Source organism: Mustela nigripes, chromosome 2, assembly GCF_022355385.1.
Source record: "Mustela nigripes isolate SB6536 chromosome 2, MUSNIG.SB6536, whole genome shotgun sequence".
NCBI lineage: Eukaryota > Metazoa > Chordata > Mammalia > Carnivora > Mustelidae > Mustela > Mustela nigripes.
The window spans coordinates 151,407,392-151,431,674 of NC_081558.1; the positions used below are offsets into that span (position 1 = coordinate 151,407,392).

The window sequence follows — 24,283 nt, forward strand, 5'->3', positions numbered from 1 at the left end:
TCTTTGTCTATGCTCAAAATGTTCTTTCTCTCTAATACTCCTCCCTAACTTAACTCAGTTGGAAAACTCATCTAACCTTCCCTGTATCTACTGCATTTTGCTGCTGTGTGTATGCATGCATATATGTGCTTTGTGTCTCTTGCTTTAGCTCGAAGACAGAGATTGAATCTCATCTTTATAATCTGCTCAACAAAGGGCTTTTTGAATAAATATTTTAAGGCTTCATATGTACACCTGAATACAGCAAGCAGGTCAGACCTTGCCTTTCAAAAGGCCATCTGCTTGCTCCAAATTGCCCCATGTTTTCTGCAGGCTAGATTTAATAGCCACTGATAAATATATAACCACCGAAGTCCTTAGCCAGGAAATGGAAAAGTCTCATACTGGTGCTTTTTCTTTTATCTTTCTTTCTCCCTTGCCTCTACCCCCACAATTCTTCCTACTTCAATTTTGGTATTTTTCTCAACCTATTTTTCTTTATATAGTAATTAGGCATGGCTAGATGTGCTCTCACTCCTCTTCACTTGGAATTATCAAGAAAAACACACATACAAAAGAGGAAAAAGCACACAATGGAACTTTTCCCCAAATCTTCCTACATGCTAACTAATCTCACTTGCGACATGTTCTATGGTTAGAACACAATCTTTTAGAAATCAGAGATCTTTTTCTTCCCTGTAGTTTTCAAATAATATGAAAAAGGATTTCTTTAACCAATGCTCCACAGTAAAGAACTCCAAAGCACTATATTTTGGGGCAACTTCAAGGCAGTTGAAGATCTCTATGAAAACAAGCATTTGTCTATAGAGGCAATTAGCTAAAAAGAACTTAATAATAAGGCTTTAATCTTATAGCACTTTATGGTCTCAACGCATTCTCACATTTGGGCCTCCTAAAAACTCTGTCAGGTAGGTAGCTAGTATTTTCTCTTACAAAATTATCTTTTCACAAGATAAACTTAAACCTCACATTTAACGATTTATTCCACATCAACTGGGACAAGAACTCCAACCAACTGATGTCATACTTACTTTACTAGTGATTTTCAAACAGTAGTACTCAGTATAAGAGTTCAGTGGCTACTGTGTGTCAGGTGGGGGGCTGGATAAGGTGGGAGGGTGTGTGAAGGAGGATGTGGTAATAGGGATGAATAGAGAGTAGGTGTGGCCCTAGTCCTTCCTATCCCCAAATCGGTTGTAGTTCTGCCTTTATTTGTTTTATATACTGGTCCTCTACCACATTATATCATGGTTCTACTGTTCTTGGAATAGAAATGCTTAGTTGCATTAGCTGATTAATTGATTACTATGGCTATAGCTCAAAAAAAGAAGTAAACCAGCATTCAATATTAAATATTCAATGTCAATATTTATATAAAATAAAAAGTTACCTCAAAATAAAAGATTTCATTAAACTGCGGATTGCTTGTTTTCTTCTTTACTTTTGTCTTCTTTTGGTCATTCCTGTTCCAATGTGGTAGAGTTTTACCTTGTAGAACTTAATGGTACACAATTATAAAACATGCTATTTCCAACCAGGGAGCATGACTTCCCTTTAGCTGTTAAGATGACTCAGGGAAAACTATAGTTTTAAATATTACTTGGGGAAAAAATCTGACATGTCTCTAAAGACCCAAATCAAAGAAAATACAAGTTTGTATATGCTATATATGACCAGATTGTATTTTCTGTCTATGGCTACACTAGGCTGACTATCGAGCTTATTTTACATATACAAGCTTATTTTATATCAGAATGGTAAAAGGAAGACAGTGAGATTCAGAGTACCTTTATCTATGCTGAAAAATACCTGAGGAACACAAAAAGCATTAACTAAATTTATTTCTTGGGCTTACAATATGGCTTTTTAAAAAAACTTTTTCTTATGAAATAATTAGAGAAGGTTGCAAAGAAATGTACACAGAAATCCCATGCAGTCTTTCCCCACCCTCTCCCACAATTCTAACATCTTATGTGATGATAGTACACTATCAATACTAATAATGACTCTTAAAATGGAATTCACAAGCAAATGGTTTCCACTTGTATGTTACTAAATGATTACACCAAAGAATTTGTCTTTAGCTACAGATTATAAATGGAAACAAAAAAATAGCTCAATTAGGTTAAACATTTTTAACATCTAGAACTAATCCCTCTGATAACATGAATGTTCAAGGACTGAGTATCTGCTTTCAACTTTAGAAGCATCTATAGTGCTAACAGTGCAATACTGTTTGAGCATACAGTAAGTACTAGTCATGGCACTAGGTACTTTATATACATGTATTAATACATTTTTTAAAAGTGACTTACTGGTGATTTTCTAAAAAATAAAAAATACTTCTATTGTACACCTGAAACTAATGTAACACTGTATGCTGACTATTCTGGAATTAAGAAAAATTAATAAAAATAAATTTAAAAAAAAGAATACCTAGAGAGCCTGAAGTTGGGGAGAAGGGGTATGTGTCTGTGTATGTATGTATGTATGAGTTTGGTATAAAGCAAATATTTGCTCTTTGTTTCCTGATTTTAAACCTTCAAAGTTGTAGGCAAATTTCAGACTAGTCAGGCTCTGGAAGAAATCATAATGAAGTTATAAAATACAAAATATATAAATTGCTATAGGTTTTTCCATAAATCATTAGAAATAATTTAAATCAATGATATGGTGCACTTTACCATGTTCTGGTACTTCAGCAGGCTGTCTACAGCTTGGAATCTCTCTGCAGAGCACAGATGCCATGAGCAGAAAAGGCATTTTTAGTTCCTAGCAGTTTTCCGGATAAAAATATGGAAACTGCCTTGGGAATCTGAGCTAGCATTTCTTAAAACAGGATTTACCCATATAAAATCTAAGACATTTGAAGGTAGGAAGGCCAATGATGAGTGAGGAAGGTCAAATTTATGTTTTAAGGAACATTTTAACTACTATAAAACTAACATTGCTCCCCACAGTCTAAGAGTCCAGCATATCTGAAATGGCATCTACTTTCTTTCTATAAGAATAGGACTTGGTTGTTTGCAAATGTATAACAGAACTCACTAAAAATGTTTCTTTCAAAGCATTCATTAACTTTGTGTCATAAATAACCATTTAGCATTTATTCTTAAAATCTTAATCTTTTAATTCTTAAAGTCACATTTTAAAACAAAAAAATCTAATAATAATTTGCTCTCCTACTCTGAATTCCTAACTCCAGGTTACAAATAGAAGCCAACCAGTGATCATTTCAATGTAATGAAGCATCTACTATCGAAGAAGGAAATCATTTAAGCCCATATACATACTAAGTCTTCAGATCCAGAGATGTTTACATTTCTGGATTAAAATCAGTGTACTTATGGAAAATAAAGGCATGTTTGAAATTATGTGTTTAGAGTTAAAAAAATCTAATAATAATTCAATAAACACTACCTACCAATGACATGGATGGAGTTAGAGAGTATTAGGCTAAGTGAAATAAGCCAGTCAGAGAAAGACAGATACCATATGATTTCACTCATATGTAGAATTTCAGAAACAAATGAGCATGGGGGAAAAAAAAAGAGAGGCAAATCAAGAAACACTGACTCTTAACTACAGATAACAAACTAATGATTAGCGGCAGGGAGGTGGGTGGGGGCATGGGAGAAATGGGGGGTGGGAGAAATAGGGGATGGGGATTAAGGAGTGCACATGTGATGAGCACTGGGTGTTGTATGGAAATGTTGGATCACTGTATTATACACCTGAAACTAATATTATAGTGTATGTTAACTAACTGGAATTTAAATAAAAACTTAAAAAACAAAACAAAACATTACCTAGAAGGGCCCACTAGAGAAACTGTTGCATAAGGGTCACAGCTTTGTCCATTTATGAGAGGCAACCCATGGCATGCCATGATGCTAAGAAAGGAAAAAAAAAATTAACATATATTCAAGTTAAACAATATAAAGCATTATTTTAAAATATAAAATTAATATAATCAAAGGGTTAAAATTGTTTTCCACAAGTGTGCAGATGTATGCCTATATATCACACCTACCCCAAATACATCTATCTATATTGTGCACTTTTATCTACTTATGCTGTATTTCCGAAATATGACTTAAACCAGTCTGCCACGATCAGTATTGGCTCTACCAAATAATATGTAGCACACATTCCCCAAGTAAATATCCAGCAAGGTAGATTCTGTGGTTTGATAATATATTAAAACTGCTGTGGCTTCTAAACAGGAAAAGAATGTGGTGTGAACCTTAAAGGAGAAACTACAAACCAAGCTAGATCTATGGCATCACATCCTCTGCTAAAGCATGAATGAGAAACAAGGAAACGACTGTGGTTTCCACTTAAAATCTGATTCATAAATAGAGGGCAAGCCTCCCACAATTCTGTAGCCTTTTATTTTGAGTCTCAGTAACAGCTCCTGTATCACTCTACAAGAAATGTTTCAGAACTTAAAAACCAAGGTCTTCTAATCAGCTCTACAGGTAAAGTCCCTGGTATTTACAGAGGACATAGAATTTAACTTAATGGTCTGTTCCTCACATTTTCTCACTCATATTGAGTTCACATATTTAGTTTAACATTTAAGGGTCTGCCTTTCCTAATGTTTAAGAGAAACTCATGAGAGTTACTAAAGAGTATTCTTTGTTGAAATACGTGGGCTACTGAGCAACATCCTTATTTCTCTCCACAACCCACAGATCATATATGTGGGTGAAGTGTATATGCTGTGCTGCCAAGCAAAGAAAGAAATGATAATATGACTCATGTCTATTAAACTGCATATCAAAAATCAAATTTTAAAAATTTCTGAAACTAACCAAAGAAAGCACAGGCCAAGATAATACTTCTGGTTATTAAAATGTTAGGCTCAGGTACAGTCAAATTTTCCAACTACATACTGTTTGAAATTTATAATCCTCAGGCTGAATCTCAAAATGATACTTGGTTTTTTACACAGCACTTGTAGTTTACAATGTATTTTCACAAAATGAATCTAACTCCCACAACTGCCTTTGAGAAAAAACACCTTAAAGAAGAAAGTAAGGACCAAAAAGATTATGTAACACAGGAACAAAAAAAGGCTAAAGGTAATACAACTAGTACAAAGTGGACCAAGACACAACTTCTACTTTCTTAACTGTTTCTGAAGTCCAGTGTCTTTCCACATTCCCTATTGCGCCTGAATTTATTGTATTACTCTCCTTGTAATACCAAATTTATCTCATGTATGTATTAATTAAGAAATCTTAATTACAGAAAGCCACTATAATTTTTTTTTTTTAAGATTTTATTCACTTATTAGAGAGAGAGAGAGAGACCACAAGTAGGCAGAGCAGCAGGCAGAGGAAGAAGGAGAAGCAGGCTCTCTGCTGAGCAGGGATCCTGATGTGGGGCTCGATCCCAGGACTCTGGGATCATGACCTGAGCTGAAGGCAGCCGCTTAACCAACTGAGCCACCCAAGTGCCCCAGAAAGCCACTGTAATTTTATGAGTTATGAAAAACCTGAGAAAAATGCAGTTCATTACACCAAGATTTCTATAAGAATATTCCACAAAGCCAAACAATGATGCCCATAAGCCAAAAGTATGAATCTACAGAAATCATCAGAAGTGGTCTTAATTTTTAAATGTAAGACAGTTTTAAAATTGTTTTCTGACAGGGGCGCCTGGGTGGCTCAGTGGGTTAAAGCCTCTGCCTTCAGCTCAGGTCATGATCCCAGAGTCCTGGGATGGAGCCCTACTATCAGGCTCTCTGCTCAGCGGGGAGCCTGCTTCGCTCTCTCTCTGTCTCTGCCTGCCTCTCTGCCTACTTGTGATCTCTCTCTCTCTCTCTGTCAAATAAATAAATAAATAAATAATCTTACAAAAAAAAAAAAAAAGTTTAAAAAAAGGAGGGGGTGCACCTGGGTGGATCAGTGGGTTAAAGCCTTTGCCTTCGGCTCAGGTCATGATCTCAGGGTCCTGGGATCGAGCCCCACATCGGGCTCTCTGCTCTTTCCCCTCCCCTGTCTGCCTGTCTCTACCTACTTGTGATCTTTCTCTCTCTCTCTCTGTGTCAAATAAATAAATAAAATCTTTTAAAAAATTGCTTTCTGACAAACTTAAGACTATAAGTACAAATTATGTTATTTACTGCATGTCATGAAATATTTTTCTAATTACCTAGATTCAACTATTCTTCTAATCAGTGAATCAACACATTCATACCATAAACCACGGATGAGCAGAAAACAAATGTTGAAAATGAGCTTAGTATACCAAATGATCTTACATTTTGTTTAACTATGACATTTGATATTAATACATTTTCTAGAAATTGCAAAGGAAAATAAATTTAGTCCAAACTTGTTTAAAATACAGAATGACCTGAATCTCTTCCTTGAGGTTTGTTTTTACACTAGAAGACAAGTGTTAATATCTATGTACAGCTAAGATGGAGTAAGAGGGAACAGAATTACCTCCCTGCCTGAAATAACTGGGGGGAAAAAAAGAACAAAAACTGGCAGTGCAATACACTGATCTCTGAGGGCAGAAGAAATGAAGTAAGCCCCTAACTCTCCCACCATATTGCTAGAAGGAGAATTGTTAGTTGGGAAGTAGAGTTTCAAAGGCAGAGTACCAGAGAATAGAAGAGCTGCACAAAAAGAAAATTCCAGAGAGCTACAAGAATCCCTCTGGAGTGATTAGCAGAGTGTTGATAAGCATGTGTATGTAAGGAAACTGAGACTAGAGAAAGAATCATCTGAAAAGAGCAGAAGGCCTTTAGCTTGGATTGTAATCCTGAGGTCCTAGGATTAAGCCCCGAATCAGGGCTTTCTGCTCAGTGGGGAGTCTGCTTCTCCCTCTCCCCCCACTCATGCTCTCTTGCTTCTCTCTCTCTCAAATAAATAAATAAAATCTTAAAAAAAAAAAAAAGGCAGAAGGAACAATTCTTGAAGCGCACAAATAGTTAGCACAAGGTCCTACCAGCCATATTATGAAACCTGGTAATTTATAGATGCTGCCTCAGGACTGAGAGAACGTAAGTCCAAGACTAAAAGCTGTTCTTATTCCATCCATCAAAGTTTAAAAGCAAACCACAAAAGAATGAAACTGTTTCCAAGTTACTTAACTGGGTCCTCAAGTATACTGATAAAAATATAAAAATATCCAGAAACTTCATAATGCCTAGAATCAAATAGAAAATAACCAAGAACACAAAGAATAAAAAAAAAAAAAATGAGCCATAATGATATCTCAAGAAACAATAAAAATCCCAAATAAACAACCTAATCTTGCACATAAATGAGCTAGAAAAAGCAGCACACCAAAACTCAAGAAACCAGTAAGAGGAAGGAAATAAAGATCAGAGGAGAAATAAATGAAAAAGAAACTTAAAAAATAAAACATATCAATGAAACCAGAAGCTGGTTCTTTGAAAATATCAACAAAATTGATAAACCTTTAGCCAGAATCCCCAGAGGGGGAGAGGGGGAAACAGAGCAAGAGAGGACTTGAAAACAAAATCAGAAACGAAAGAGGAGAAATAACAACTGACACAACAAAAATAAAAAGGATAATTAGAGAACAGTATGAAAAATTTATGTGCCGGGCAACCTAAAATAGACAAATTCCTAGAAATATCCAAGTTTCCAAAACTGAATTAGGAAAAAATGGAAAATGTGAACAGATAATTACCAGCAATGAAATCGAATCAATAATCAAAACCTTCCCAACAAATAAAAGTCTAGGACCAGACGGTGTCTGGTGCAAATGATATGTCCAATAAAGGGTTAGTATCCAAAATACATAAAGAATTTACACAACTCAACACCCCAAAAACAAGTAATCGAATCTAAAAATGGGCAGAAGACACGCACATACATTTCTCCAAAGAAGACATGCAGACGGCCAATAGACACATGAGAAGATGCTTAAAATTACTCATCATCAAGGAAATACAAATGAAAACCACACTGAGATACCACCTCACATTAGTCAGAATGGCCAGTATAAAAAACACAAAAAACAAGAAGCACTAGCAAGGATGTGGAGAAAAAGGAACCCTCCTGTACTTTTAGTGAGAATGCAAACTGGTGTAGCCACCAGGAAAAATAGGATGGAGCTTCCTCAAAAATACAAAAATAGAATTACCATGTGATTCAGTAATTCTACTACTGAACATTTACCCCAAAAATATGAAAACACTAATTTGAAAAGATATATGCACTCCTTATGTTTACTGCAGTTTTTTTTTTTTAAAGATTTTATTTATTTATTTGACAGAGAGAGAGACAAAGAGAGAGGGAACACAAGCAGGGGGAGTGGGAGAAGGAGAAGCAGGCTTCCTGCTGAGCAAGGAGCCCATTGCAGGGCTCGATCATCATGACCTGAGCCAAAGGCAGATGCTTAACAACTAAGCCACCCAGGCACCCCTGTTTACTGCAGTATTATTTACAATAACCAAATTATGGAAGCAACCCATGTGTCCATTAATAGACGGATGGATAAAGAGGTAGTATGTACATACAGAATATTACTAATCCATAAAAGAGTATGAAATCTTGCCATTTGCAACAACAAAAGAAAGCTAATTCTATGGATAACAACCCAAATGCTCATCCATAAGGTCTGGTCAAGTTACTCATAGTAAATCTAAATGGTGGAATTCTATGTAATTGTGAAAAAGAGTAAGGTAAATCTCTATTCTCTAATTATTCTAATATGGAGGATAGATGGCTGGGAATGAATGTAATACCTCTCCAAACATACTTCAACTGAGTTCTGACTGTGGAAACATAAGAAACTTGTATATTTCAAAAGTAAAATTAAACTTAAGCAATCCTTAAAAATAATAAACAATTCTGAGAAACCAATAAGAGAGCTACTTCAAGAGACAAGAGCATACTATTTGACTTTGCATCCTTAGAACAAATACAGTAAGACCTTTTAAACTTCATTCAGTAACCTCCCTGCCAGTGGTAATATCGGCATTATTATTTCAAATTATTATTTCAAATCTAAATGCTATATTTTGTAAGATAATGATAATAATTATGTTAATGTTGTCGGGGATTAAGATTTCCAATGTAAGAGGAAAGAGATACAGTATAAAGTCAAAGTTAGACTAAAAATCTTGTAATATTAAATTTAAATTAGAAACATGGAAGAAGGAAGGAAGGAAGGAAATAAACAGAAAAGTAGTCAAAAGGAAGAAAGAAAAAGAAAGCAAAGCAAGCCAGCCTGCCAGCCAGAGAGGCTATATTAATATCAAACAAAGCAGATTTCACAACAAAGAATATTTTCAGGGACAAAGAGGGTCATTTTATAATACTGGAGAATTCAATTTATTAAGAAGTTATAACAATCCTAAATGTTAAGCTCATAACATTAGAGCTATAAAACAAATGAAGCAAAAACTAATAGAACTCAAGAAGAAACAGACAGGGGCACCTGGGTGGCGCAGTGGGTTAAAGCCTCTGCCTTCGGCTCAGGTCAGGATCCCAGAGTCCTGGGTTGAGCCCCGCACCAGGCTCTGCTCAGCTCAGGGCCTGCTTCCTCCTCTCTCTCTCTGCCTGCCTCTCTGCCTACTTGTGATCTCTGCCTGTCAAATAAATAAATAAAAACTTTAAAAAAAAAAAAAAAAGAAACAGACAAATTCACAAATAGAGATAGCAACACTCCTCTCAATAACTTATAAAGCAAGAATGAAAGTTAAATAAGACTGTCGACCTACCTGATATAATTAACATTTATTAAAAATACTCTATCTAGGGACATGTGGGCGGTTCAGTTGGTTAAGTGTCTACCTTTGGCTCAGGTCATGATCCCTGGGTCCTGGGATAGAGCCCCGTATCGGGCTCCTTGCTCTGTGGGGAATCTGCTTCTCCCTCTCCTTCTGCCCCTGCTGATGGGCTCACTCTCTCTCTCACTCACTTTCTCTTAAAGAAATAAATAAAATCTTTTAAAAAAATACTTTCTCTATCTAAAGAAGAGAACAAACACTTCAAATGCACACAGAACACGTACCAAGATTAAATAACACTTTGTGGCCAAAAAGCAAGTCTTGGCAAAGACCATAGAAAATATGTGGACAACAGAATTAAATTAGAAATCAAAAGCAAGAAGGTAGGGGCGCCTGGGTGGCTCAGTGGGTTAAAGCCTCTGCCTTCGGCTCAGGTCATGATCCCAGGGTCCTGGGATGGAGCCCCATGTTGGGCTCTCTGCTCCGTGGGGAGCCTGCTTCCTCCTCTCTCTCCCTCTGCCTGCCTCTCTGCCTATTTGTGATTTCTCTCTCTGTGTCAAATAAATAAAATCTTTAAAAAAAGAAAAAAAGCAAGAAGGTATCAGGAAAATTCTCAAATACTTGGAAGCAAAATAACTATATACATATATACATATTTTTTTTCATTCATTCCATGGGTTGAAGAATAGAAAAGCTATAAAATATTTTGAATTACATTAAAATGAAAACCCAGCAAATCAAAATTGGAAGGATGCAGTTAAAGCAGGACTCAGAAGAAAATAGATAGCAGTAAAAACCTGTATTAAGAAAAAAGAAAGGTTTTCAGTCACTGTCTTTAGCCTCCATCACAAGAAACTTAGAAAAGCAAATTAAACCTGAAGTAAACAAAAACAGAATGGGAACTGAAACAGAAAACAAAAGATACAGGAATCAATGAAATCAAAAGCTACTTCTTTAAGAAGGTCATTAAAATTGATAAACTTTAGCTAGACTGAATAGGAAAAATAGAGTACAGACACATATTACCAACATTAGGAATGAGTGATATGACACCACTACAAACTCTACAGATATTAAAAGAATAAAAAGGAGTAACTTGAAGAACTTTATACCAAACACCCGGACAATTCAGATTAAACGGTCAAATTTCTTAAAATATACAAATTACCAAAAATCATTTAAGGGGGTGCCTGGGTGGCTCAGTGGGTTAAAGCCTCTGCTTTCAGCGCAGGTCATGATCTCAGGGTCCTGGGATCGAGCCCCGCATCGGGCTCTCTGCTTAGTGAGAGTCTGCTTCCTCCTCTCTCTCTCTCTTTCTGCCTCTCTGCCTACTTGCGATCTCTGTCAGATAAATAAATAAAATCTTAAAAAAAATCATTAAAAAAGCAATCTAAATAGTTATGTATCTACTTAAAAAACTAAATTCCTGGTTAAAGACATTCCCACCAAAAAACAAAAACACTTCAGGCCCAGAAGACCTCGCTGGTGAATTCTTATACTATTCATGTAAAAAACAAGTTATATTAATTATATACAACCCCAGAAAACCGGGGGTGGGGGGGAATCAGAATACTTCCCAATTCATTCAACAAGGTCATTATTCCCAATTCCAAAACCAGACAAAGACATTACAAGAAAACTACAGACCAACATCCTTCATAAACACAGATACATAAAAACCTGAACAAAATTTTAGCAAATCAAAGCCAACAAAATATAACAATGATAAAATTACATGACCAAGTGGAGGTTGGTTTAACTTCAAAATTCAATCAACAAAATTCCCCATATTAACAGATGAAAACAGAAAAGGAGTAAGATAATGTGAATACACATTCTTGATACAAACATTCTCAGCAAACCAGGAACAGAAGGGAACTTTCTCAATCTGATAAACAACAGCTAACATCACACTTAATGGTAAAAAAACTGAATGCTTTCCCTCTAAAATAAGCAATAAGACAAAGACATTTGTTCTCACACCTTCTATTCAATATAGTACTAGAGGTTCTAGCCTCTGCGATCAGGCAAGAAACAGAAATAAGAGGTATCAGACTAAAAAGAAAGAAGTAAAACTGTCTATCCAGTTGACACAATCACCTACAGAAAATGGAATCTATAAACAAACTAGTAGAACAAATCAGTGAATGTAACAAGGTTATAGAATACAAACAATTTTTTAAAAAAATTTCTATATACTAGCAACAAACAACCATTTATTCAACTTGTTTTTTTTCTCTCTTCACCCACCCCTCCCCACCAGGTTTTTTTCTCTCAGTCTGTTTCTCTAATATAAAAAGCACTGCCTGGACTTCATGTCACCCAGTACCTATTTAATTTTTCTGTTTCTCTTTCCAAATTTATTTTTTTTTTTAAGATTTTATTTATTTATTTGACGGAGATCACAAGTAGGCAGAGAGGCAGGCAGAGAGAGAGAGGGGGAAGCGGGCTCCCTGCTGAGCAGAGCGCCCAATGCTGGGCTTGATCCCAGGACCCTGAGAATATGACCTGGGCCAAAGGCAGAGGCTTAACCCACTGAGCTACCCAGGTACCCCATGTCTTTCCAAATGTTTGATCTCCCTTTCACTCCTCACCCTACTGAAATCTACTTTTTCTATGTTCATCATTCTATGGAAACTCTCCTCATTAAACTCTCTTTGTTAAACTCCTCCTAAGTGTCAAATGCTATCCTTATTTTCAGGGCTCTTCCTACTAGCTTTCTTGGCTGCATGAAATTCTTCCCATCACTCCCTCCTTCCTTAAAGACATCTTCTTTCTTCGCTTCCTTGGCCTACACTCTACTAATTTTCGTCATATCTCTTGTCTCCCTCGTGTCTTCCTCTCCTGCTATTCTACTTCTACTGCTGGATCTGTTCTCAGCCAGCTGGTCTCTTTGCACTATATAACCTCCCTCTAAGGCTGTTTTTATCATATCTATTCTTATGGCTACAACTACCATCAATTTTGTATTTCTATTTGAGTTCTCACCACAGAGTTTAAGATTTTTATATCCAAATGCTTGATGGAAATCCCTACCCAGATGTTCAAGAGCAGCTTAAACTCAACTCATTACCATCTCTTATTAAAGAAGCTCCTCCTCTAGAATTTCCTTTGTTGTAAACACCACCATCCGCCCAGTAACACAATCTGGAAATCTAGGAGCCACACTTAAGATTCATTACTACTTCCTCACTTTCTATATCTACTCTGTAAGTTTTAGTGAATCTACTCTTTAAATATTTCTTCATTTATCCTATCATTTCTGTAACAACTGTTTGGGTCAGAATCCATCATCTCTTACTTGGAATACCCTAACACCCTTCAAATTCACCTCCCAGTTTCTACACTTAATTGCTGTCACAAATCTGATCTAAAATGTAAATTTGTCCATATTACTCTATTGTCTAAAATCTTTCAAGAGTTCCATGTGCTCTTGTAAGCTTTGTAAGTTCATTTGGTACCTAAGAGACTCCAAGATCTGGCTTCAGTCTATCTCACCCATCTTTGAGCTTCATATGCTCAGCAACAGCAGACTGTTTTTAATTATTCTCTCTCCCTCTTTCACCATGTTTCTTCTTCCACACTTTTGCCTGTATTGTTTTTTCTTTCCGGAAAAAAATAAAATCTCACTTCTTCTAGGCAAGCTACTTTCTATTCATACTTTAAGAAGACAAATGTTACCTTCTTTCTTCATTTAGTTGTTTCAAAGAATTATTTAGCACCTATTAGTGCCAGGCTCTGGGGGTGATGAGGTAAATAAGACAAATATGTTCCTACTCTCATGGAGCTTAGAGTCTACTTGAAATAACAGATAACAAGCAATGAAAATAAAACAGTAATTACAAATAGTGGCAAGGTGCTATGAAGAAAAAAGAATAGGGTGCCCTATTTTAAAATAAGTGATATTTAAGCTAAAAGTTCAAGGATGAGAAGGAACAAGCTAGAAGAAGAATAGGCATGCCAGGCAAAAAGCACAGATCTGGATCTCTGAACAGGAAGAGTATATGTCACATTTGAGGAATTGAGAGAAGGCTGGTGAACATATGAACAAGAGGAAGCGTACCACAAGATGAAATCTGAGAGAGGCAGTGCCAGAAGATGGGTAACCGTATGGGCCAAGTTAAAGGGCTTGTCTTGGGGTGCCTGGGTGGCTCAGTGGGTTAAGCCGCTGCCTTCAGCTCAGGTCATGATCTCAGGGTCCTAAGATCGAGTCCTGCATTGGGCTCTCTCAGCAGGGAGCCTGCTTCCCTCTCTCTCTCTCTGCCTGCCTCTCTGCCTACTTGTGATCTCTCTGTCAAATAAATAAATAAATAAATAACCTATAAACGAACAAACAAACAAATAAATAAATAAAGGGTTTGTCTTATCCTAAATGAAATAGGAATCACTAAGTGTTTCAGCAGGGGAATGACATGACCTAATTTAAGTTTTAAAAGACTGCTCTGGGTTGCTATGGAGCGAAAGGACTGCAGAGTAGAAGGCCAGCTAAGACTACTGAAATAAACAAGGTAACAAATGGTTGCTGGTTTGAAGAAAGATGTCATTAGATATTAAAAATCAGAAAATTCAAGAAATATTTCATATCATCAATAAGAAAGGGATCCAATGTGTGTGGGGGCAGAGAGAAGAAAAGATTTTAAATGATTCTCAGATTTCTGGCTTGGGTAATTAGGTCCATGGTGGTTCCAACTGCTAAGGCTATAGAGAGAAGCTGTACAGGTATGACGGTCAATGCTTCAGTTTCAAATGTGTTAAATTTGCAATGATGTGAGACATCAAAGCAGAACTGCCAAAAAAGATAGGTGGATGTATGAGGGCAGTGTTCAGAAAAAGACCTGAGTTAAATGCACAGGTATGGACAATTTTCTTAACTTCTTATTTTGAAATAATTTCTGACTTTCAAAAATTTGCAAAATTAACATTTTGTTTAACCAGAGTAAAACTACAGAAACAGGAAAACAACACTGATACAATGTTAATGATAATATTAATCTTCTGGACTTTACTCAAATTTTGCCAATGTCCTTTCTCTCATCCAGGATGCAATAAAGGATCTCACACTGCATTCAGCTGTCATGTCCTCCTAGTCTCTTTCATCCTAAAACACTTCCTTAGTTTTCTTCTTCGTCCCATGATCTTGTCAGTACTAGACAGTTCTTTTGTAGAATACCCCTTCATTTGAATTTGATGTTTCCTCATGATGATCTGAAGTTATGCATATTGGTGTCCTTCTCAATGCATCATACTCGGAGGCTGGATGTCTCATTACAAAAGATATTAACTTGGGTCACACAGGTAAGTTTATATCTATCAGACATCTACGGGGAGATTCTTTGAGACTATGCAAATATGCTGTTTGCCTTCATACGTATGCCCACTTATTTAGCATCCAAAGATGCAATATTACTGTAGTATGCCAATGTTGATTTTTTATTTCCATGATCTGTCCTACATTCATTAATTATAATTCTCCTAAAGAAAAAGTAATCCTTTCTCCCCAATGTGTTTATTTATTTATATATCAGCTTTGGCTCATGGATTTTTATTCTATAGCACTGCCTCATGGATTTCTTCTGTAATTTTCATTATTTATTATGATGCTGAAATTGTCCCAGTTTAGTTACTTGGAGGTCTTTCAAGCTGGCTTCAATGTCTTTTCTGCATGCATTATTATCATCATCATTATTATTATTAGCACTTTCTTACTTTCTGACTCTACAGATGCTCTGAGCTCATCTTGTATTTTTCCATGTTCAAGTCCTGAATCAGCCAATGCTTAAAAAAATTCAGATTTCTTTTAACTGGAATAGCTCTAGTATTGCAGCCACTTGCCAACATGTGGCTATTTAAATCTAAATTAATTAAAACTGGACGAAATTAAAAATTCCATTCTTTAGTTGCCAAAACATGCACTTTAAGTTTTCAATAGCCACATATTAGTGGCTACCATACTGGACAGTTAAGTTATAAAATATTTTCATCATCACAAAAAGATCTACTGGACTATACTGCCTGGAAAATAATATTTAAAAACCCAGGTAAAGGGCGCCTGGGTGGCTCAGTGGGTTAAAGCCTCTGCCTTCAGCTCAGGTCATGATCTCAGAGTCCTGAGATTGAATCCCGCATCAGGCTCTCTGCTCAACAGGGAGCCTACTTCCCTCTCTCTCTCTCTACCTGCCTCTCTGCCTACATGCGATCTCTCTTTCTATCAAACAAATAAAATCTTTTAAAAATAAAAGTAAGAACCAAGGTAAGGATGCTATGTTCACTGCTCCTGGGCTGACATTGCTTCTAGGCCTCTGTGTGAATAGAGCTAGTACACACACAGACAAACAACCCTGTACCTATCAGACAATTTTACTTTGAGAAATCTGCCTTCAAAGGAGAACAGAGAAATGGGGATGGTAGCTGGGAGAGTCAGGTGGAGATGAGGTCTGGGGAGGTATGCCTTTTAGGATAGGAGATACTAGCACATGTCTTTTTTTTTTTTTTTAAATAAACATATAATATATTTTTATCCCCCGGGGTACAGGTCTGTGAATCACCCAGCTGACACACTTCACAGCACTCACCATAGCACATACCCTCCCCAATGTCCATAACCCCACCCCCCTTCTCCCAACCCCCCTCCCCTCAGCACCCTCAGCTTGTTTTGTGAGAGTCACTTATGGTTTGTCTCCCTCCCAATCCCATCTTGTTTCATTTATTCTTCTCCTACCCCTTAAACCCCCATGTTGCATCACCACTTCCTCATATCAGGGAGATCATATGATAGTTGTCTTTCTCTGCCTGACTTATTTCGCTAAGCATGATACGCTCTAGTTCCATCCACGTTGTCACAAATGGCAAGATTTCATTTCTTTTGATGGCTGCATAGTATTCCATTGTGCATATATACCACCTCTTCTTTATCCATTCATCTGTTGATGGACATCTAGGTTCTTTCCATAGTTTGGCTATTGCGGATATCGCTGCTATAAACATTTGGGTGCACGTGCCCCTTTGGATCACTACGTTTGTATCTTTAGGGTAAATACCCAGTAGTGCAATTGCTGGGTCATAGGGCAGTTCTATTTTCAACATTTTGAGGAACCTCCATGCTGTTTTCCAGAGTGGTTGCACCAGCTTGCATTCGCACCAACAGTGTAGGATGGTTCCCCTTTCTCCGCATCTGTCATCAACTGACTTGTTAATTTTAGCCATTCTGACTGGTGTGAGGTGATATCTCATTGTGGTTTTGATTTGTATTTCCCTGATGCCAAGTGATATGGAGCACTTTTTCATGTGTCTGTTGGCCATCTGGATGTCTTCTTTGCAGAAATGTCTGTTCATGTCCTCTGCCCATTTCTTGATTGGATTATTTGTTCTTTGGGTGTTGAGTTTGCTAAGTTCTTTATAGATTCTGGACACTAGTCCTTTATCTGATATGTCGTTTGCAAATATCTTCTCCCATTCCGTCAGTTGTCTTTTGGTTTTATTAACTGTTTCCTTTGCTGTGCAAAAGCTTTTGATCTTGATAAAATCCCAATAGGTCATTTTTGCCCTTGCTTCCCTTGCCTTTGGCGATGTTCCTAGGAAGATGTTGCTGAGGCTGAGGTCGAAGAGGTTGCTGCCTGTGTTCTCCTCAAGGATTTTGATGGATTCCTTTCTCACATTGAGGTCCTTCATCCATTTTGAGTCTATTTTCGTGTGTGGTGTAAGGAAATGGTCCAATTTCATTTTTCTGCATGTGGCTGTCCAATTTTCCCAACACCATTTATTGAAGAGGCTGTCTTTTTTCCACTGGACATTCTTTCCTGCTTTGTCGAAGATTAGTTGACCATAGAGTTGAAGGTCTATTTCTGGGCTTTCTATTCTGCTCCATTGATCTATGTGTCTGTTTTTGTGCCAGTACCATGCTGTCTTGATAATGACAGCTTTGTAATAGAGCTTGAAGTTCGGAATTGTGATGCCACCAACTTTGGCTTTCTTTTTCAATATCCCTTTGGCGATTCGAGGTCTTTTCTGGTTCCATATAAATTTTAGGATTATTTGTTCCATTTCTTTGAAAAAGATGGATGGTACTTTGATAGGAATTGCACTGAATGTGTAGATTGCTTTAGGTAGCATAGACATTTTCACAATGTTTATTCTTCCAATCCAGGAGCATGGAACATTTTTCCATTTCTTTGTGTCTTCCTCAATTTCTTTCATGAGTACTTTATAGTTTTCTGAGTATAGATTCTGTGCCTCTTTGGTTAGGTTTATTGTAAATGGAACTGACTCCTTAATTTCTCTTTCTTCCGTCTTGTTATTGGTGTAGAGAAATGCAACTGATTTCTGTGCATTGATTTTATATCCTGACACTTTACTGAATTCCTGTGCAAGCTCCAGCAGTTTTGGAGTAGAGTCTTTTGGGTTTTCCACATACAGTATCATATCATCTGCAAAGAGTGATAGTTTGACTTCTTCTTTGCCGATTTGGATGCCTTTAATTTCCTTTTGTTGTCTGATTGCTGAGGCTAGGACTTCTAGTACTACGTTGAATAGCAGTGGTGATAATGGACATCCCTGCCATGTTCCTGACCTTAGCGGAAAAGTTTTCAGTTTTTCTCCATTGAGAATGATATTTGTGGTGGGTTTTTCATAAATGGCTTTGATAATATTGAGATATGTGCCCTCTATCCCTATACTTTGAAGAGTTTTGATCAGGAAGGGATGCTGTACTTTGTCAAATGTTTTTTCAGCATCTATTGAGAGTATCATATAGTTCTTGTTCTTTCTTTTATTGATGTGCTGTATCACATTGATTGATTTGCGGATGTTGAACCAACCTTGCAGACCTGGAATAAATCCCACTTGGTCATGGTGAATAATCCTTTTAATGTACAGTTGAATCCTATTGGCTAGTATTTTGGTGAGAATTTTCACATCTGTGTTCATCAAGGATATTGGTCTATAGCTCTCTTTTTTGATGGGATCCTTGTCTGGTTTTGGGATCAAGGTGATGCTGGCCTCATAAAATGAGTTTGGAAGTTTTCCTTCCATTTCTATTTTTTGGAACAGTTTCAGGAGAATAGGAATTAGTTCTTCTTTAAATGTTTGGTAGAATTCCCCTGGGAAGCTGTCTGGCCCTGGGCTTTTGTTTGTTTGGTTTTTTAATGACTGTCTCAATCTCCTTACTGGTTATGGGTCTGTTCAGGCTTTCTATTTCTTCTTGGTTCAGTTGTGGTAGTTTATATGTTTCTAGGAATGCATCCATTTCTTCCAGATTGTCAAATTTGTTGGCGCAGAATTGCTCAGAGTATGTTCTTATAATTGTTTGTATTTCTTTGGTGTTAGTTGTGATCTCTCCTCTTTCATTCATGATTTTATTTATTTGGGTCCTTTCTCTTTTCTTTTTATAAGTCTGGCCAGGGGTTTATTAATTTTATTAATTCTTTCAAAGAACCAGCTCCTAGTTTCGTTGATTTGTTCTATTGTTTTTTTGGTTTCTATTTCATTGATTTCTGCTCTGATCTTTATGATTTCTCTTCTCCTGCTGGGCTTAGGGTTTCTTTCTTGTTCTTTCTCCAGCTCCTTTAGGTGTAGGGTTAGGTTGTGTACCTGAGACCTTTCTTGTTTCTTGAGAAAGGCTTGTACCGCTATATATTTTCCTCTCAGGACTGCCTTTGTTGTGTCCCACAGATTTTGAACCGTTGTGTTTTCATTATCATTTGTTTCCATGAGCTTTTTCAATTCTTCTTTAATTTCCTGGTTGACCCATTCATTCTTTAGAAGGATGCTGGTTTAGTCTCCATGTATTTGGGTTCTTTCCAAACTTCCTCTTGTGGTTGAGTTCTAGCTTCAGAGCACTGTGGTCTGAAAATATACAGGGAATGATCCCAATCTTTTGATACCGGTTGAGTCCTGGTTTAGGACCGAGGATGTGATCTATTCTGAGGGAGAATGTTCCATGTGCACTAGAGAAGAATGTGTATTCTGCTGCTTTGGGATGAAATGTTCTGAATATATCTGTGATGTCCATCTGGTCCAGTGTGTCATTTAAGGCCTTTATTTCCTTGTTGATCTTTTGCTTGGATGATCTGTCCATTTCAGTGAGAGGAGTGTTAAAGTCCCCTACTATTACTGTATTATTGTTGATGTGTTTCTTCGGTTTTGTTATTAATTGATTTATATAGTTGGCTGCTCCCACGTTGGGGGCATAGATATTTAAAATTGTTAGATCTTCTTGTTGGACAGACCCTTTGAGTATGATATAGTGTCCTTCCTCATCTCTTATTATAGTCTTTGGCTTAAAACCTAATTGATCTGATATAAGGATTGCCACCCCTGCTTTCTTCTGATGTCCATTAGCATGGTAAATTCTTTTCCACCCCCTCACTTTAAATCTGGAGGTGTCTTCGGGCTTAAAATGAGTTTCTTGTAGGCAATATATAGATGGGTTTTGTTTTTTTATCCATTCTGATACCCTGTGTCTTTTGACTGGGGCATTTAGCCCATTCACATTCAGGGTAACTATTGAGAGATATGAATTTAGTGCCATTGTATTGCCTGTAAGGTGACTGTACTGTATATTGTCTCTGTTCCTTTCTGATCTGCCACTTGTAGGCTCTCTCTTTGCTTAGAGGACCCCTTTCAATATTTCCTGTAGAGTTGGTTTGGTGGTTGCAAATTCTTTCAGTTTTTGTTTGTCCTGGAAGCTTTTAATCTCTCCTTCTATTTTCAATGATAGCCTAACTGGATATAGTATTCTTAGCTGCATGTTTTTCTTGTTTAGTGCTCTGAATATATCATGCCAGCTCTTTCTGGCCTGCCAGGTCTCTGTGGACAAGTCTGCTGCCAATCTAATATTTTTACCACTGTATGTTACAGACTTCTTTTCCCGGGCTGCTTTCAAGATTTTCTCTTTGTCACTAAGACTTGTAAATTTTACTATTAGGTGACGGGGTGTTGGCCTATTCTTATGGATCTTGAGGGGCGTTCTCTGCACCTCCTGAATTTTGATGCTTGTTCCCTTTGCCATATTGAAGAAATTCTCCCCAATAATTCTCTGCAGTATACCTTCTGCTCCCCTCTCTCTTTCTTCTTCTGGAATCCCAATTATTCTAATGTTGTTTCGTCTTATGGTGTCACTTATCTCTCAAATTCTCCCCTTGTGGTCCAGTAGCTGTTTGTCCCTCTTTTGCTCAGCTTCTTTATTCTCTGTCATTTGGTCTTCTATATCGCTAATTCTTCCTTCTGCCTCATTTATCCTAGCAGTGAGAGCCTCCATTTTTGATTGCACCTCATTAATAGCTTTTTTGATTTCAACTTGGTTAGATTTTAGTTCTTTTATTTCTCCAGTAAGGGCTTTTATATCTCCCGAGAGGGTTTCTCTAATATCTTCCATGCCTTTTTTGAGTCCGGCTAGAACCTTGAGAATTGTCATTCTGAACTCTAGATCTGACATATTACCAATATCTGTATTGATTAGGTCCCTAGCCTTCGGTACTGCCTCATGTTCTTTTTTTTGTGGTGAATCTTTCCGCCTTGTCATTCTGTCCAGATAAGAGTATATGAAGGAGCAAGTAAAATACTAAAAGGGTGGCAACAACTCCAGGAAAATATGCTTAAGCCAAATCAGAAGAGATCCCAAATCGTGAGGGGGGAGAAAGGTGCTAAAAAGAGGTTCAGAAAGAAAGAAAGAAAGAAAGAAAGAAAGAAAGAAAGAAGAAGAAGAAGAAGAAGAAGAAGAAGAAGAAGAAGGAGAAAGAAAATGAATAAAGAAAAGTATAAAAAAGAAAAAAATATATACATATATTAGATAAACTAGTTAAAAACATTAAAAAAAAAGGCTAAAAGTTAAAAAAAATTTTAGCAGAAGAAGAGAAAAAAAAATAAAAATAAAAAAATAATGAAAAAGATGGGACGCCTGGGTGGCTCAGTTGGTTAAGCAGCTGCCTTCGGCTCAGGTCATGATCCCAGCGTCCTGGGATCGAGTCCCACATCGGGCTCCTTGCTCAGCAGGGAGCCTGCTTCTCCCTCTGCCTGCCATTCTGTTTGCCTGTGCTCGCTCTCTCCCCCTCTATCTCTCTGATAAATAAATAAAATCTTTAAAAAAAAAAATGAAAAAGAAAAAAAATTAAATTAACTGCAAGACTAAAGAATCATAGGGAGAAAGCCCTGAATTCCGTGCTTTGCATTCTACTCCTCTGGAATTCTGCTACTCTCCTTGGTATTGAAACTGCACTCCTTGATAGTTGAACTTGGTCTTGGATGGATTTCTTGTTGATCTTCTGGGGAAGGGGCCTGTTGTAGTGATTCTCAAGTGTCTTTGCTCCAGGCAGTACTGCACCGCCCTTACCAGTGGCTGGGCTGAATAATCCGCTCGGGTTTGCTTTCAGGAGCTTTTGTTCCCTGAGCGCTTTCCGTAGAGTTCCAGAGGATGGGAATACAAATGGCGGCCTCCTGGTCTCTGGCCCGGAGGAGCTGAGAGCCCGCGCCCCACTCCTCAGTGCGCCCTCAGAGAACAGCGCCCAGTAACTCCCGTCTGCCTGACCTCCGGCCGTGCTCCAAGCTCACCAAGCCTGTGACTGGTTCAAGGTAAACCTGAGCTGTGAGCTCACTGTTGGCTCTGTCTCTGTAGCCGGCTTCCCCGTTCTAAAACCTGTAAGCTCTGCGACACTCAGACACCCCTGATCCTTCTGTGACCCTGCAGGACCTGAGGCCATGCTGACCCCACGTGGGCTTCACCCCGGTTTAGCCTCTGGAGCACTGTCCCTCAGCGGAACAGACTTTTAAAGTCCTGATTTTGTGCTCCGTTGTTCGCCCCTTGCTGGGAGCTGGCCCCTCCCCCTGGGGTCTATCTTCCCGTTGCTTTGGATTCACTTCTCTGCCAGTCCTACCTTTCAGAAAGTGGTTGTTTTTCTCTTTCTAGAATTGCTGTTCTTCTTCTCTTCAATCTGCTGATGGATTTGTAGGTGTTTGCACTCTTTAGATAAGCTATCTAGCTGATCTCCTGCTAGCTGAAGTAGTCTCAGCCTGCTACTTCTCTGCCATCTTGACTCCTCCCCCCACTAGCACATGTCTTACATGTTGATGAGAACAATCTAAAAGAGAAGGTGAAGCTGATGAAACAGAAGAAGGAATAACTGAAGAAGGAACGTCCTTAGGTAGGAGAAAACTCAGAATTCACTCTCAGAAACAAAGGGGGCATCTCTTCTACTATAACATAAGGACAAAAAGATGGATGCCAATACTGGTTTGCAGATTTAGAATCAGGAAAATGTGACCAATTTATAGTCTAAAGTGATGGTGGATCTCATAGGTGTTACTAGAGAAGCACAGTAAAACTCCAGGAAGTTTTAGGTACCCACGAAAGGTCTGTGATCATGCGTTCAAAGTAAAATCAGTCTGTGTGACATTCTATATCAATAATAGGTTATAGACTGAATGCAAAGGAAGAGACTGAGTTCCTTCATACTAGGATTGTTCCAGATAAAGAAGACAGATAAAGAAAAGAACAAGGAAGTTAGAGAACCTGTAAGAAAAAAATGATTACAGTGATAGATCATGGAAAACAACCTGGAGGGAAGTGAAAAATAAAAGCAGGTAAGAATGTGGTAAAGATCGATAGACAGAAGTCTTACTGAAATTTAAGAAATGCTGCAGTGGGGAGCTTCTAGGTCTTGAAGATAGTAGTAACTGCTAGGATATGAACCTTCCCACACTTTACCTCCCAACCGTAAGTTTAGCAAATGACACAGAGAAAACAACACATAAAACTACACCTGCAGGGGCACCTGGGTGGCTTAGTGGGTTAAGCCTCTGCCTTTGGTTCAGGTCATGATCTCAGGGTCCTGGGATCGTCAGGCTCTCTGCTCAGTGAGGAGCCTGCTTCCCTCTGTCTCTCTGCCTGCCTCTCTGCCTACCTGTGATCTCTGTGAAATAAAAAAATAAAATCTTAAAAAAAAAACAAACTACACCTGCAGCATTACTGAAGAAGAGAGAATACCATGGACTCCAAAATACTTCTAAAAATTGAGAAATCAACAATAAATTCCACAAAATTGCTACTGGAGCTCTGCTACTACAGGCCAGTAAGTATGGATCATGTGGGTTTAAGTGAAAAAGAAAAGAAGGAAGGAAAGAATACAGACCACCATATGCCCATAAAAAGACCTATTTGTGAACATTTATAGCAGCTTTCTTTATAACAGCCTCAAACTGGAAATAATTCACATATCCATCAACTGGTGAATAGGTAAACAAATGGAGTACTACTTGTGAAGAAAAAAACTGGTTTCCAGGTCCAAGTTGAGATGGAGTAGATGCATGCCTTTCTAGTCCTCCCCCCTTAGGCATAGCTAAAAATCTTGGGCATTAAATATATAACAAACATAAGAAAACTCTGAGGAGTGAAGAGAAGCAAACCAGTTAAGAGATCTTGGGACCCAAGGGAAGATATGGGAGTGAATTCCCTGCGGTTTTTTTTTTGTACTTTATGTATCTTAGACTGCTTGCTAGAAGCCACCAACCTGGAACACCACCAGTGGGCATAGACAAAAAGTGTTCTAAGAAAAAGCCAGCTAGCTCTCT

The 24,283-nt window shown here is 37.8% G+C and overlaps 1 protein-coding gene across 2 annotated transcripts in view; it reads right to left on the bottom strand.

The window, feature by feature from the left end:
• Positions 1 to 24,283, bottom strand: part of RASA2 (RAS p21 protein activator 2) — a 135,112-nt gene that overhangs the window by 48,572 nt on the left and 62,257 nt on the right. For both annotated transcript variants that reach the window (XM_059391842.1, XM_059391841.1), the window contains exons 6-7: positions 3,810 to 3,893; positions 1,391 to 1,463 (exon numbers count right to left, since the gene is read on the bottom strand). In XM_059391842.1, coding sequence (XP_059247825.1) covers positions 1,391 to 1,463; positions 3,810 to 3,893 — 157 coding nt within the window. The remainder of the gene's footprint in view (positions 1 to 1,390; positions 1,464 to 3,809; positions 3,894 to 24,283) is intronic.